The sequence below is a fragment of the Lathyrus oleraceus genome, chromosome 6, assembly GCF_024323335.1.
Source record: "Lathyrus oleraceus cultivar Zhongwan6 chromosome 6, CAAS_Psat_ZW6_1.0, whole genome shotgun sequence".
NCBI lineage: Eukaryota > Viridiplantae > Streptophyta > Magnoliopsida > Fabales > Fabaceae > Lathyrus > Lathyrus oleraceus.
The window spans coordinates 381,028,179-381,044,816 of NC_066584.1; the positions used below are offsets into that span (position 1 = coordinate 381,028,179).

The window sequence follows — 16,638 nt, forward strand, 5'->3', positions numbered from 1 at the left end:
ATCCACTCTTTTCCTGACATGGGCGTCTGTGTCAGGTCCCTGTTTTCCTTTTTCTTTCATTTTCCGTTTCAAGCTTCGTAACCGGGCTTCTGCTTTTGATTTTCCATAGACTTTGTGCACATAAACTTTTGGTTCCTCTAGCAAACATTGTTCAAACCTACAAGTCAATAGAACATAATAAAACAAAGAAAATAGTTAGCCACAAAAGAGTGGGTTGCCTCCCACGTAGCGCTCTGTTTAACGTCGCCTGGCTCGATGATTGTTCATCTTATCAGACAAGATGAACAACATCAATTTGACCAACTTCTTGCTCCACATTGTAAGGTTTTAACCTTTGGCCATTCACTTTAAAAATGTCCCCATTGGATTTATTTTTTATTTCAATTGCACCATGCGGATATACCTTGTGTACCATAAACGGTCCCGACCATTTTGATCTCAGTTTTCCCGAAAACAACTTCATCCTCGAATTAAACAATAACACCATTTGTACTTCCCAAAATTCCTTCTTTTGGATCCTTCTATCATGCCATTTTTTTGTTTGATCTTTGTAAAATTTGGCATTTTCATATGCTCGGTTCCTAAATTCTTCTAACTAATGGAGTTGAAGAATTCGGGACTCTCTGGCTTTTGAAAGATCCAAATTAAGGAATTTTGAAGCCTACAAAGCTTTGTGTTCAAGTTCTAAGGGTAAGTGGCAGGCCTTACCATATACCAATTGATAAGGAGACATACCAATCGATGTTTTGAAAGCACTTCGGTATGTCCAAAGCACATCATCGAGCTCACTTGCCCAATCTTTACGAGATGAGTTAACCGTCTTCTCAAGAATTTGTTTCAGCTGTCTATTTGACACTTTAACTTGACCACTTGTTTGCGGATGGTACAAAGTGGCTATACGATGTTTTACATTATACTTCAAGAGTAGCTTCTCCATTAGGTGATTTAAGAAATGAGTTCCCTCATCACTTATTAGAGTTCTTGGCACTGCAAACCTAACAAATATGTTCTCCTTTAGAAACTTGACTACCACTTTTGCATCATTCGTTGGTAGAGCAACTGCTTCTACCCACTTAGATACATAATCCACCGCCACCAAAGTATAGTTCTTTCCAAATGAAGGTGGAAATGGTCCCATAAAGTTGATACCCCAAACATCAAAGAGTTCAACTTCCAACACGGGGTTCTGAGGCATCTGATTTCTTTTCGAGATGTTACCCATCCTTTGACACTTATCGCACTCTTTGATTAATTGTTGAGCATCTTTGAAAAGTGTAGGCTAGTATAAGCCTGACTGGAGGACTTTGGCTGCAGTTCTATCATTACTAAAGTGTCCACCATAGTCAGAGTCATGGCATGCTTTCAGGATATCTCTCTGTTCTTCTTCGGGAATACATCTTCTAACCAACCCGTTTACTCCTTTCTTGTACAAGAATGGGTCATCCCACAAGTAAAACCTGCAATCATGCACAAACTTTTTCTTTTTGTTAGAGTCAAAATATCTAGGGATCACCCCACCTACTAGATAGTTCGTGTAGCCTGTGAACCATGGCATTCCAATAACAACAAGGATGTGTTTGTCAGCAAACTCATCCTTTATTGGATGCTTTTCCTCATTCTCCTCTATAGGGGACATCTGAGAGAGGTGATCGGCCATAGTATTTTCACACCCTCTCTTGTCACGTATTTCCACATCAAACTCTTGGAGGAGTAAGATCCATCTCGACAGTCTTGGCTTAGAGTCCTGCTTAGCAAATAAATACTTCAAGGCAGCATGGTCAGTATAAACAAAGACTCTAGAACCCAACAGATATTTCCTGAATTTATCGAAGGCATAGACCACCGCTAGCAACTCCTTCTCGGTAGTCGCATAGTTCATCTGTGCAGGGTTCAAAACATGACTAGCATAATATATGAAATGCAACAGTTTATCTCTACGTTGCCCAAGAACTGCTCCCACTGCAATGTCACTCGCATCACACATGATCTCAAAAGATAGAGACCAATCTGGGGAAATGACAATTGGTGCCGTCCCCAATTTATTTTTTATAGTTTCAAATGCAACGACACACTCTTTATAAAAAATAAAAGCCTTGTCCTTAACCAAAAGGGTAGTTAAAGGTTTAACTATCTTAGAAAATTCTCTTATAAACCTGCGGTAGAAACCCGCATGCCCTAAGAAACTTCTTATACCTTTTTCGTTTATTGGAGGGGGAAACTTTGCTATTACCTCGATCTCGGCTTGGTCCACTTCTATTCCCTTGTGGGAAATTTTGTGACCCAAGACTATGCCTTCTCGCACCATGAAGTGGCACTTCTCCCAGTTTAGAATCAAATTGGTCTGTTGGCATCTTTCTAAGACAAGGGAAAGGTTAGTCAAACAATTATCAAAAGATAAACCAAATACCGAGAAGTCATCCATGAAGACCTCCATATGCTTTTCAAGCATGTCGGCAAAAATGGAAGTCATGCATCTTTGGAATGTGGTTGGCGCATTACATAACCCAAATTGCATTATTCTGTAAGAAAAAATACCATAGGGGCATGTAAAAGTTGTCTTCTCTTGATCTTCTGGTGCAACCGCTATCTGATTATATCTAGAGTAGCCATCAAGGAAACAATAGTAGTCATGACCAGCCAACCTTTCCAAAATCTGGTCGATGAATGGTAAAGTAAAGTGATCCTTTCTTGTCTCCAAGTTCAATCTTCTGTAATCGATGCATACACGCCACCCCGTGCATGTCCTTGTAGGGAGCAACTCATTTTTCTCATTCTTTATCACGGTAGTCCCTCCTTTCTTTGGAACCACATGAACATGACTTACCCAAGAGCTATCGGATATGGGATAAATTAACCCTGCATCTAATAGTTTAACAACCTCTTTCCTAACCACTTCCTTCATTGCGGGATTTAGTCTTCTTTGGGGTTGCACCACTGTTTTGTGATCATCCTCCATGAGAATTTTATGCGTACATACCGTAGGACTAATCCCCTTCAAGTCTTCTATTGCCAATCCCATTTCACTTTTGTGCTTCTTCAGAACCTTGACGAGCTTGTCTTCTTGGGAACCTTCTAAACTAGAGCTTATAATAGTCAAGTATCTCCTTTCAGAATCTAGAAAAACATACTTGAGATTTTCAGGCAGTTGTTTCAGTTCAACTACTTTCTTGGTCTCATCTTTCTTTTCCTCCAACTGAGGTTCCCTCAAGTTTTCCCACCGGAGTGATCGAGGTCCTTTAAAGGATGGTTGTGTTTCTATCATAGCTAACATTTCCCTCTCCTTTTCATCAACTTCTTGAGTGTCTTCAGAAATTGATAGACTTAGAACTCTCTCCAAGGGCAATTATGGTTCACCTAAAGGATTTTCTTGCAGAACCACTTGATGAATCACCTCTATGTGTTGACTGGTGGCCGCATCATCTTTGTATCTCATGGTGTTTCGCACATCAATTTTTAACTCTTCATCGTAAACTTTTAGAGTCATGGTGTCTTCTCCTATATCAATCAAACATCTTCATGTCTCTAAAAATGGTCTACCAAGAATGAGCGGTATCTCTTCATCTTCCGGCATTTCTAAGATGACAAAATCCACCGGAAACACAAACTTACGCAAGGGGAAGGTATTAGCACCCCTCACGTCTGTTGTACTCAACGGGAACCATTAGGTTAGTTGTGTGCGTTAGTGTTAGTTGAAATATTAGGCTTTTCGAATTATCAGGTGGGAAAGAAAGAAAGGATGAGAAGAGAATGTTTTTGGATTTTTGACGAAGGACTAAACCTAAGTTTTTTATTAGTGGGCCTGACAAGATTTAAAAATCCTGCTCCTACATATCTCAAAAGAGAAATCAAGGCTTACGTAGTTCTGGGTAGAAAAATGTTTATATGTTGGTCGATTTTAGCGAAAGATATACTGTATTAATCGACGAAAACATTGTTTTACCCAAAACAGATGAGGAGTGGACGCATACCACACATCGAATGGATTTATAAATCTACACTCGGAAAAGCGTCATTTATCTCTACTCAACAATCGTGGCCGAAACATTGTTTTGCATCACCTTAAGACAATATATCTTTCATTTATGAAAAAGGTTTTTGATTAATCGCACGGCGGCGAGAAAGAGTTTGATTGGCTGGATGTATTTTGAGTAATGGCGAGAACTTGGATGAGCGAGATATACATCTCGAATCCTAGCCTCAGGAGTGCACGGTATACACCATGTTCCATTTCCATATTTATTGGCAAAAGTGTTTGCTAGAGATTAAGTAGGAATTAAGTATTTTTAAGTTTGAAAGACGAGTACTTATGACTTGCAAGCACTTACAGCTTGGGTCTAGTACTCGGGACTACGTCTGGACATTCCACCCAGGCAGTCTGTTTTTTTCCAATTTTGGTAAGAAAATGATTCGAATAATTATGAATATTTTGGAGAGAAGATGAATATTTATGGCTTGCAAACTCTTACAGCTTGAGCCTAATATTCGGGATTACGATTGGATATTCCCTCCAGGTAATCTTTTTCTTCCAACTCTATCAAGAAGATGGTTTGAGATATTTACAGGTGTTTTGGAGAGAACACGAATATTTATGACTTACAAGCTCTTACAGCTTGAGCCCAATATTCGGGATTACGATTGGATACTCCCTCCAGGTAATCTTTTTCTTCCAACTTTATTAAGAAGAGGTTTTGAATATTAGAGTATTAAAAGGAAGACAAATATTTATGGCTTGCAAGCTCTTACAGCTTGAGCCTAATATTCGGGATTATGACTGGATATTCCCTCCAGGATAATCTTTTTCTTCACACTTTATTTAGAAAAACGATTTGAATATTAGAGTGTTAAAGAGAAGACGAATATTAACGGCTTGCAAGCTCTTACAGCTTGAGCCTAATATTCGGGATTATAACAGGATATTCCCTCCAGGATAATCTTTTTCTTCACACTTTTAGAAAAGGGTTTGAATATTATGTTTGATTTAGAAAAAATCACTCGATTTTGATCGAGGATTGATTCGTGTAAATGTGAAATGATTTTAGAAAGTCAAATTGCTTAATTAAGTCAATTGTATTAACCAAGAAAAAAAGAGAGAGGAAAATAATAATTAAAAAAATTAATCGAATAAAATTGGTTAAATCAATTAATTAAGCTAATTAAAGTTATTAATAAAAAATAATCTATTAAAAAAATTAATTCAATTGCACGCTATAAAATTAATTAAATTTAATTAATACAATTAACCAACTAAAATAATAAAGATTATCTGAATTTTGAAAAAAAAAAATAGAAATAGAAATAGGGAGATGTGTGTTAATTTAAAAGGAGTGATTTAATAGAAACAAACATGAGCCCAAAAGCCCACTTTATCAAAATCCTGATTAGTTAATTAATTAATTGAAATCAAATTAAATTAATAAACTAAAAGAATAAAATAACTAACTAAAATTAAAAAAAGGAAAATCTAAAACAATAAAACCAAAAACGTGGGGAGGGGCCCCACCTTAGCATTTGCCAGCCAAAATTTCTTAATCACATGGTTTTGTTTTAAATAAAATAAACTTCCCATTCACAGGAAGACATGTGGCATCCATAGAAATAAAAGAAAGAAAGAAAAATAATGAAAAAATAAAAAAATAAAAAAAATAATGATATAATGGGAAAGGAAAAGAATAGCAGAGCTTTCCTCCTCCCGTTCGGTTTCTCTCTCCCTCATTCTTGTTCGTGCACTACAACAACCGTCCCTTTCTGTCATGGGTTTCGGCGATGGTGGCCGGAAGTGAGAAATGAGTATATCAATTTAACCGTCTCTTCTCCCTCATTACGAATCCGATCTCAAAATTTACCAATTTCTTACCAAAATCATTTAGTTTCAAATTCTACATATAAACCCTAAACAATCAAAGTGAAATTAAACAACCATGAAACACAGTTTCAATCAATTTTTATGGGGATTTTGATCAGCACAACGCAAGGAACAGAGTGGTATCAAGAAATTAAAAAAAAGCAAAAGACTCACGTAACTGGAACTGGTCCGACGAGTTTCGATTCCGACATCGGTTTCCACTTCAGGTAAGCGCTAATCCTCTCTCTTCTACCCGTTATGCTCGTGTTCTCTTCTTCTCTAGAATTTCTCAGATTTGGAAATGTTGGGTTGTTGTTGCTTTGTTTTTTCGTGAGGTGTGTTTGGACTATGTGGTTAAGATTTTGTTTATCTTACTGTGAAAGTTTTTTCGGAAAGTACATGCATTCTTCATGTGTTGGCTGATATTTATGATTTTGATGAATCTGGTTGTGAAGTTTTGTGACTTTTTTTTTTCTTGCTGAGATTTTTGTGTGATTTTATATGGGAAAATAGAGTTCGATCTGAGCTGTTAGAATGATGGAAAGGGAAGGAAACAAAATCATTTTAGCTTGCTGCAGAGAGAGATATCCATTTGGTGTAACATTTGTATCAGATGACTTAATTATGAAGAACTCTGCATTGCTTTATCTATTTGACTCTTATTTGATAGTGGTTTTGATACTAATTTTGCTCTAAAACTAGCAGGACAAAAGGACAAGGTTGGTGGAAAGGGACAAGACAAAACACTTTTTGTTTTAATTGATTTTTTTAATTTTTTTTGTAATTTAATTTTTTTAGTAATTTTTTTTGTAATTTTTTTGTAATAAATTATATGAAACTTAATGCAAATGCCAATTTAAATGTAATATAATTTTTTTTTAATTTTCAATGCTTTGTAATATAATGTGAAAAAAGTATTATAAAACTATAACAACTATTATAATTTTAAAAATGTAATCAAAAAAGTAAAACATTTTCTTTTAAAAAAGAAAAAATAAATAAATTATAATATTAATTCTTATGGAAATGCTACAAAATCTAGATTTATTTAATTTAAATAAAAAAACTATAATTACTTCTTAATCCATGATTTAATTTGAACTTTGGAAAGAAACAAAAACTACTACTACCACTTCTAGTTAGCACACAAGAAACTTGCTTAAATTTAAAAAAATAAAAAAAATGACATGACACAATTAAAGACCTAAAAAAAAAACACGGCACAACTATTAGAAATTTCTCTTAAAAGGTGCAAAGGTAAAGCTCTAAACATAAAAAGTCAAACTTGATGTAATTTCAAACCAATTCTAAACATCCATGCTAACAAGCATTCCATGTGAAACAAGTCTAATGAACACATGTGGACATGTAATAGAAAAAGGTATGGAAACACAAATTTACAAATGAACATAATGTATGATTATATATGCATGAATGCATAATGATGGGGTTCTAAATAGGAAACCTAATGGGAAATCATGATTATGGATATGTAATGAACTGATGAATGTATGGATTGATCAGATCAAACACATCAATTATAATGCATATTAGTCCTGACTTATGCATAAAAAAGAAATTTTTATGGCCAGATGGAATGGCCATAATGAATCAATTTAGATATTGGGATGTTGATGAATGAGGCATAAATGAGTGGCTACAAACGACTGAATATCAATGGATGCGTGCAGATGAATTGGGCGGGGAGAAATTTAGGGTATGACAGTTGCCCCTATTTAAGTATCTTCAACTAGAGAATATGAAGCAGGACCCTCTTCATATGATCATAGTGGGAGATAGTTAAATACTAAGAAGACCCGGATTTTGATCCTGAAAATGAAAATGCTATGATATGATATGCATGGATGCAGGATTCTTTATTTTTTTGATTTTATCTGTTAGGGACACGGTGAATCCTTAATAGGAGATGCTACTTGACAGACCAATCTGTGGGGAATACTGATGGTCCACAGGGAGACAGACAAATGGTAAAAACAACTCTCTGGGGATAACAATCCTGTTGGAGAGTCAGACACACACTGGAGAGTACTCAAAGTGAAACTCGATGAACGACACTTAGAATACAAGAGATTTCGGCAGTAAGTTCACACATGACTTACTAAACCCGAATAAGAAAAATTTCTACAACAGGTTCATACATGACCTGGCAACATTGGAACAAAAGGTTCAGCAACAGGTTCATACATGACCTGACAATACTGGAATAATCAAAGAAAAAGATTCTTCAAAATAGGTTCAGACATGACCTGGTAATACTGGAATAAAAGCTCAACAACAACGGGTTCATACATGACCTGAAAATGTTGGGGGATACCAAGACGTTCTGACAGCAGGTTCAAACGTGACCTAACAAACTCAGAAAAATTCAAAAAGATTATATCAACAGGTTCATACATGACCTGATGACAAACTTGAATACCTTGAGAAAATTTCCACGACAAGTTCATACATGACTTGACGACACTGGAATAATCAAAGAAAAAGATTCTTCCAAAACAGGTTCATACATGACCTAGTAGTATTGGAATAAAGGCTCAACAGCAACGGGTTCATACATGACCTCACAATGCTGGGGCAATCAAAGAATTTTCTGACAGCAGGTTCAGACATGACCTAACAAACTCAGAAAAATTCGAAAAGAGTATATCAACAGGTTCATACATGACCTGATGACAAACTTGAACCTTTTGAGAAAACTTCCACAACAAGTTCATACATGACTTGACAACATTGGAATAAAAGGTTCAGCAACAGGTTCATACATGACCTGGTAATACTGAAATAAAAGCTGAACAGCAGGTTCATACATGACCTGACAAAATAGGAACGTTCAAAGAATTTTCAACAACAGGTTCATACATGACCTGACAACACTTGACTATTCAAAGAGTATTCAATTAACAGGTTCATACATGATCTGACATCGCTTGGGAAAAAATCAAAGGGAGTTTTATCAATAGGTTCATAGATGACCTGAGAATATTGGAAAACATACAAAGGAACATCATTGGAGCTTTCTAACACAAAGAACCTCCAAGCTTCTGGAAATTCCTCAAGATGATAAGTCATACATGACTTTCACGGAACCATCAGGAAAGACAGGGTAATTAAACTCTCTGTACGTGCCAACAACAATTGGACTTTTGACCGTAAGTAATGGACTACAACCAACTTTGCCAGCAACAACTGGACTTTGACCAAAAGCAATGGATTACAACCAGCTTGCCAGCAACAACTGGACTTTGACCAGAAGCAATGGATTACAACCAAACTTCAGATATTAATTACAAATGTACTTACAAATAGACTGGTAGTGATGCCAACGACGATACTAGCGACAACTGGTCTTTGGGTCAAGGGATAACAATCACCAACGTGACCTGGGTCAATGCAAAATGAGCACAAAGTACATTTCGGCTATGCATGGTTTGGATTTTGCTTATATGCATGATGTATGAATGATCATGAAATGCAAATGCTGACAATATACAGACTGATAATTAAGGAAAGCTTTAGGGAGGTACTGAATCCTCAACACCAATAACTCAACCAAAGGAATGAGTAAATTCAATAAAGGAGGATCTATCAAGCTGAACAGTTACAACTGACCCAATAATCCTTCCAGAGAATGATAAATTTGTGCTCTATAGAGATAGATGTTGATCATCCAAGGGGCGTCTTGCAACTTGAGACTTGCGGGGAAAGACGAAAGATTTCCTTTTAATATTTCCACATGTCAAAGCAAAAATTGTGTTTCTCAATATGTTGAAAAATTCTTTTTTGAGTTCAAAATTTCATTACTAACAAATAAATGACATTTTGCATAACAAAGAAAATCAGATAAAAACAGCAAATGATAGAATTTGATGGGCAAACTTGTATTTATTCAAGAATGGTAGCACGCAAATGGCGTAGCTCCATGGAATGTTACAAATTTGAAAATGGCAACAGGGAAAGGTTTACATTGAATCACAATGACTACTACTATCCCTAATAACAATGACTCCATGAGACCTCGCTTCTGAAGGGAGTAACTAGATTGATCTTTCATTTTTTGCTCTTCTGTGTTGATCAGTGACGAACCGATGCAGTCTATGCCTTTTGTCCCTAATTTTTGCCTGGATCGCCCTTTCGGGTTTTCAATCCACCGGGACGCTCCTTTTTGCCTAAGTCGCCCTTTCAGGTTTTCGACTTAGCGAGCTACCATTTTTTTTATCCCTAACTTTTGCTTGGACCGCCCTTTCGGGTTTTCAGTCCACCGGGATTTGTCAGGCATAGTATCTTTTGACTGCATCAGAGTTCACAGGGTGACTGAGCTCTTCGCCATCCATAGTTGTGAGAAATAGAGCACCTCCAGAGTATGCTCTCTTTACAACGTATGGGCCTTCATAGTTGGGAGTCCACTTCCCACGTGAATCTTTGTGTACTGGCAAGATCTTCTTGAGCACGAGATCTCCTTCCTTGAACTCTCGAGGACGGACCTTCTTGTCAAATGCCTTCTTGATTCGTTGTTGGTACAATTGTCCATGGCACAGAGCGGTCATCCGCTTCTCATCAATGAGATTAAGTTGATCATAGTTATTCTGGATCCATTCAGCTTCATCCAGCTTGGCCTCCATCAATATTCTCATTGAAGGTATCTCTACTTTGACTGGGAGAAATGCGTCCATCCCATACACTAAGGAGAATGGGGTTGCCCCTGTTGAAGTGCGGACGGAGGTCCGGTATCCATGCAAAGCAAAGGGTAGCATCTCGTGCCAATCCTTATAAGTTTTCACCATCTTTTGCAGGATCTTCTTGATATTTTTGTTAGCAGCTTCAACAGCACCGTTCATCTTTGGACGGTATGGAGAAGAATTATGGTGGTCAATCTTGAAACTCTCACATAATTTTGTCATTGTCTTATTGTTCAAGTTTGAACCGTTGTCAGTGATGATCTTGCTTGGGATTCTATATCGGCAGATAATATCCTTCTTGATAAAGCGAGCAACCACATGTCTCGTCACATTGGTATAGGAAGCAGCCTCTACCCATTTAGTAAAGTAATCGATGGCGACCAGGATGAAACGGTGATCATTGGAAGCCTTAGGTTCTATAGCACCAATCATGTCGATGCCCCACATTGAAAAAGGCCAAGGTGATGTCAAAACATTCAACAGTGTTGGCGGCACATGCACCTTATCAGCATAAATTTGGCATTTATGACATTTTCTTGCATAGCTGAAACAATCGGACTCCATGGTCAACCAATAATAGCCAGCTCTCAAAATCTTCTTGGCCATGGCATGTCCATTAGCATGGGTTCCAAAGGATCCTTCATGAATCTCCTTGATTAACATGTCTGCTTCGTGTCTATCCACGCATCTGAGCAGAACCATGTCATGGTTTCTCTTGTAAAACACATCATTGCTCAAAAAGAATTTGGACGATAATCTCCTCAGAGTTTTCTTATCCAACAATGTAGCATCTTCTGGATACTCTTGACTTAGAAGATATCGCTTGATGTCATGAAACCATGGTTTACCATCAGTTTCTTCTTCAATCAGCTGACAGTAAACAGGCTCATCTCTTCGCTCGATTCGAATAAGTGGAGCTTCATTATGGAATCTGACTTGGTACATTGATGCTAATGTTGCCAAAGCGTCAGCCACTTGATTTTCTACTCTTGGGATGTGATGGAAAGTGATAATGTCGAAGTATTCTATCATCTTCACAACATGAGTGCGATACGGGATCAGCTTCGCATCACGAGTTTCCCATTCTCCTTTGACTTGATAGATCACCAAGGCTGAATCTCCATACACCTCAAGGATCTTGATTCGGAGATCAATTGCAGCTTCAAGACCAAGGATACAAGCTTCATACTCTGCGACATTATTCATACAATCAAAGCATAAACTTGCTGTAAAAGGGGTAAAGCCACCATTTGGATTCATCAAAATAGCTCCCACACCATGACCACTGTAATTAGAGGAACCATCGAACGCGAGCTTCCATCGAGATCCTGGTTCTGGTCCTTCATTTGGGCCTGGGATCTCACAATCCTTTATCACCATTATATCCTCATCGGGGAAATCAAACTTCAATGGCTGATAGTCCTCAACTGGTTGGTGAGCAAGATACTCTGCTAACACACTTCCCTTGATTGCCTTCTGGGTTACGTACTGGATGTCGTACTCTGACAAGAGCATCTGCCAACGGGCAAGTCTTCCAGTCAAGGCAGGTTTCTCAAAGATATACTTTATTGGATCCATCTTCGAGATCAACAAAGTAGTATGGCAAATCATGTACTGCCTCAAACGACGAGTGGCCCATGCTAGCGCACAATAAGTTTTCTCCAAAAGTGAGTATCGGCTTTCACAATCGGTAAACTTTTTACTCAGATAGTAAATAGCATGTTCTTTCCGACCAGTTTCGTCATGTTGCCCCAGCACGCATCCCATTGATCCTTTAAGCACAGTCATATACATGATTAATGGCTTTCCCGGGACAGGTGGAATCAAAATAGGAGGCTCTTGCAAGTATTGACGGATCTTCTCAAAAGCATTTTGACAATCAGAATTCCATTCAACAACTTGGTCTTTTCGAAGCAATTTGAAGATAGGCTCACACGTGGCCGTCATGTGTGAGATAAACCTTGAGATGTAATTCAAACGTCCAAGGAAACCTCTGACTTCTTGCTCGGTGCGTGGAGCAGGCATTTCTTGTATAGCTCGGACCTTGTCAGGGTCTACCTCAATTCCTCGTTGACTAACGATGAAACCAAGCAACTTCCCTGAACGGACCCCGAATGTGCATTTTGCAGGGTTTAATCATAATCTAAACTTTCTGAGGCGTTCAAACAGCTTCTTCAGATGGCTCATATGATCTTCTTCATTCTGAGATTTAGCGATCATGTCGTCAACATAGACCTCTATCTCCTTGTGCATCATATCATGGAAGAGAGTGACCATAGCTCTTTGGTAAGTTGCCCCAGCATTTTTGAGACCGAAAGGAATTACCTTGTAGCAAAACGTGCCCCAAGGGGTAATAAAAGTGGTCTTTTCCATGTCATCTGGAGCCATCTTGATTTGATTGTATCCCGAAAAACCATCCATAAAGGAGAATACAGCAAAACTTGCAGTGTTGTCTACCAGAGTATCAATGTGTGGTAGAGGGAAATCGTCCTTTGGGCTAGCTCTGTTCAGATCCCTATAGTCAACACACATCCTCACCTTTCCATCCTTTTTGGGCACAGGTACAATATTAGCTACCCATTGTGGGTACTTCGCCACTGCGAGAAAACCAGCGTCAAGTTGTCGTTTGACTTCTTCACGAATCTTCAGAGCCATATCTGGCCTTGTTCTTCGGAGCTTTTGTTTTACTGGCGGGCATTCTGGCTGAAGCGGGAGCTTGTGCTCAACGATGTCGGTGTCTAGACCTAGCATATCCTGGTATGACCACGCAAATACATCCACATATTCTTGTAGCAGCTTGACCAATCTCTCTTTGATGCTTGCTTCAAGCGTGGTGCCGATTTTGACTTCTTTCTTCTCTTCCTCTGTGCCAAGGTTGACTGTTTCCACCGGTTCTTCATGTGGCTGAAGGGCTTTGGACTCGTGCTCGAGCAGCCTTGCCAATTCGTCGGGGATGTAACAATCTTCTTCACCCTCTTCTTCTGCTTGGTAGATAGGGGAGTCAAAGTTATGAGAGGTAGTAAAGTCATTGGATTCAACGGGGTTATCATTTATTCTGCATGTTTGAATGATTGATTTTTAGAAAAGTGAAAATAAAAGATGCATAAATGAAGAGTTTTTTTGTTTTTGAAAAGATTGTCATTTTCTTAAGAGAAAGAAAAATAAATGAACAAGAAGAATTTAACAAAATGCATTTCATTCGTTGATAATGATTATTTGAAATTGAAAAGGGGCCCTACAACATGATCCATTAGCCTTGGGCAGAGCTAAGGATTTGAAAGGAAAAAGACAACAATTATTACTTTGACAAAGGAAAAATTTCGGGGATCTCAACCGCCTTCCAGTTGTTCAAAGCTGTCTCACACCGGTAAACCAAACATGGCTCATCTTTATTTGCGGTGCTATCTTCAATTGCATTGACTTGATCTCCATGGATGAATCCTGTGCTGAGGAATACTTCCTGGATGCTTCAGGTGTTGTCCTTTGTAGGGACTCGGGCTCCTTTTGCAGCGGAAGGCACATATCCCAGACCAAAGCGATCATGCTTCTCACGAATATCAATAAGTTGACCCCAACCTTCAGGGGTTCCTCCTTCGATGCTAGACTTTGCGCTTTTCAGAGAAGCGAAAGATGAACAAGCTTTCCCAACAGGGTCCTTCATTTCCACAAAAGTGGCATTGGCTATTTCAAGAGCTTGGAAAGAAGTTTCCAAAGCGTCCTCATCAGCCTCAATGTATCTGAAGGATGAAAGGTGACTGACCACAAAGTCCTCCTCTCCAGAAATGATGATTAATTGATTGTCCACTACAAACTTCATTTTCTGATGTAAAGTGGAGGTGACTGCCCCTGCAGCATGAATCCACGGACGTCCCAGCAAGCAGCTATATGCTGGATTAATATCCATGACTTGGAAATTAATCGGGAATACATGAGGGCCAATCAATATGGTCAGTTCCAACTCTCCAATCACGGTTCTCCTGGAACCATCGAAAGCTTTCACTACCAAGGCACTAGGCTTCATAGCTGGTCCTTGATAAGACAACTTGGCGAGTGTTCTTTTTGGCATAACATTCAGAGAAGATCCGGTATCAACCAACACTCTTGCCAAAGCATCATCTTTGCATTTTACCGAGATATGGAGAGCACGATTGTGATTTTGTCCATCCTCAGGTAATTCCTCTCCACTGAAGCTCAAAGTATTACAAGCTGTGATGTTTGCAACTACTCCATCAAATTGGTCAACTGTTATGCTTTGCGTTACATGAGCTTGAGCAAGCACCTTCAACAAAGCCTCCCTATGGGCTTGGGAGTTCAATAACAAAGATAAAATAGAGATCTTAGACGGTGTTTGATGCAACTGGTCCACAACCTTGTAGTCACTTTTCTTGATCAACTTCAAGAATTCAACAGCATCTTCGGATTGGACCACTTCGGGTTCTTTAGTGGGAGCTGCAACCGTTGATTCCTTATTTGGCCCTTGAGGAGTCACATTGAATTCAGGCATATAGATTCGACCACTACGGGTCATTCTGCTCATTCCTGCAATATTTGTGACGTCTTCACTTACAGCTTCTGTCACCTCAACGTCTGAACTTCCTTCAACAACCTTATCCACAGCAGTAATCTCATATTTCCAAGGCACAACCTTGGTGCTCTCGTAGGGAAAAGGCGTGGGCATACATATCTCGACAGGCGATGGCTTACTGTTCATCGGGACCACTCCACCACTATAATATGGGATTTCGACTGGTTTAGGTAAATTGAAACAAGGTTCAATCACCAACACATCCTCGTTCTTCACAGCACTGGATATTTGAAGCATTCCTTCATCCATCAAGCCTTGAATATTGTCTCGCACCATCTGATACCCTTTTGGATGTGTGGCACACTCTTCACAATTTTCATGATTTACATTAATCAGGCCAGCTTCCACCAATCGGGCATGGAATGCCACCAAAGGAGTCTTCACATCATCCATCTTATCAACCGTAACACCAGCAGAGGCATCTTCAATGGTATTTACCGCGGGATCTCCATGGGGAGGAAGAGGATTGTTCTTCACATTCGGCCCCATGTCCTTAAAAGACAAGATCTTGCTCTCAATCAATTCCCGAACCCTATGCTTTAGAGCGTTACAACCCTCTAGGTCATGCCCGGGGGCACCTTCATGAAAAGGACAGTGTGCATTAGGGTTGTACCATGGAGGAAGACGGTCAGGTGGAGGTCCCATAGGTCTGGGAACCACCAACCCCTTTTGCAATAGGGAGGGATACAACTCAGTGTACGACATTGGAATTGGATTGAAGGTCGCCCTCTCCCCTTGCCTTATGTTCTGGTTTTGAGCATTTTGCCTTGGCGCTTGAGCTCTTGGTTGTTGATAAACAGGAGCTATTGGTGTTTGTTGATAAGCTGGAGGAGCCGCAACACGTTGTTGAACTGGAGCTGGTCGATAAGCTGGAGGCGCTTGATAAGCCTGAGCAGGCTGTTGATTGAATGCAGGTGTCACAACAGCTACGTATGGTTGCGGAGCATATTGGACGGGATACATGGGTTGTTGATAGGGAATTGGTTGTTGAACATATTGCTGAGGTGGGTATTATTGTGGTCTCCTTCTTGGAGGAGCTCTTCCCTGACCAACAGTCACAACATTTGTTTCCCCTTCCTTCTTTCTGGGAAACCCTCTAGAGAACTTCTTTTGATTAGCGTTTGAAGTTCCAGCCACAGCCGCCAGTTTGCCATTCCTTACACCATATTCAACGCGAGCTCCTATAGCAACAAGCTCGGAGAATCCCAAAGAAGCACTTCCAACCATCTTCTCGTAGAATTGGGGTTGGACAGTGTCGATAAACAATTCAGCCAATTCTTTCTCAGCAAGAGGTGGTTCAACCTAAGAAGCCAGTTCCCTCCATCTTTGAGCATACTCCTTGAAGGACTCCTTATCATGCTGAAACATGCTCTGCAACTGTCTTCTGTCATGCGCCATGTCCATATTATACTTGTAATGTTTTATGAATGCGTCTGACAGGTCTTGGAAACACCTGATCCTGTTCTGATCCAGACTTAGATACCATTTGGAAGGAGCTCCACTCAAGCTGTCTT

The 16,638-nt window shown here is 39.2% G+C and overlaps 1 protein-coding gene across 1 annotated transcript; it reads right to left on the reverse strand.

Annotated features, from left to right (window-relative positions):
- Positions 1 to 14,008: 14,008 nt before the first annotated feature.
- On the reverse strand, positions 14,009 to 16,087 carry LOC127095762 (uncharacterized). The gene is made up of 2 exons (XM_051034407.1): positions 14,468 to 16,087; positions 14,009 to 14,194 (listed from the first exon to the last, which is right to left on the reverse strand). Exons 1-2 carry the CDS (start codon positions 16,085 to 16,087, stop codon positions 14,009 to 14,011), a joined length of 1,806 nt encoding a protein of 601 aa, XP_050890364.1.
- Positions 16,088 to 16,638: the final 551 nt, after the last annotated feature.

What these genes read in the sequence shown, in the direction of transcription:
- LOC127095762 (XM_051034407.1), bottom strand. Translation starts at nt 16,087, where the DNA reads ATGTATCCCGTCCAATATGCTCCGCAACCATACGTAGCTGTTGTGACA. An exon ending in CCATATTGATTGGCCCTCAT is followed by an intron (nt 14,195 to 14,467) that starts GTATTCCCGATT and finishes GTGGAAATGAAG; the next exon opens with GACCCTGTTGGGAAAGCTTG.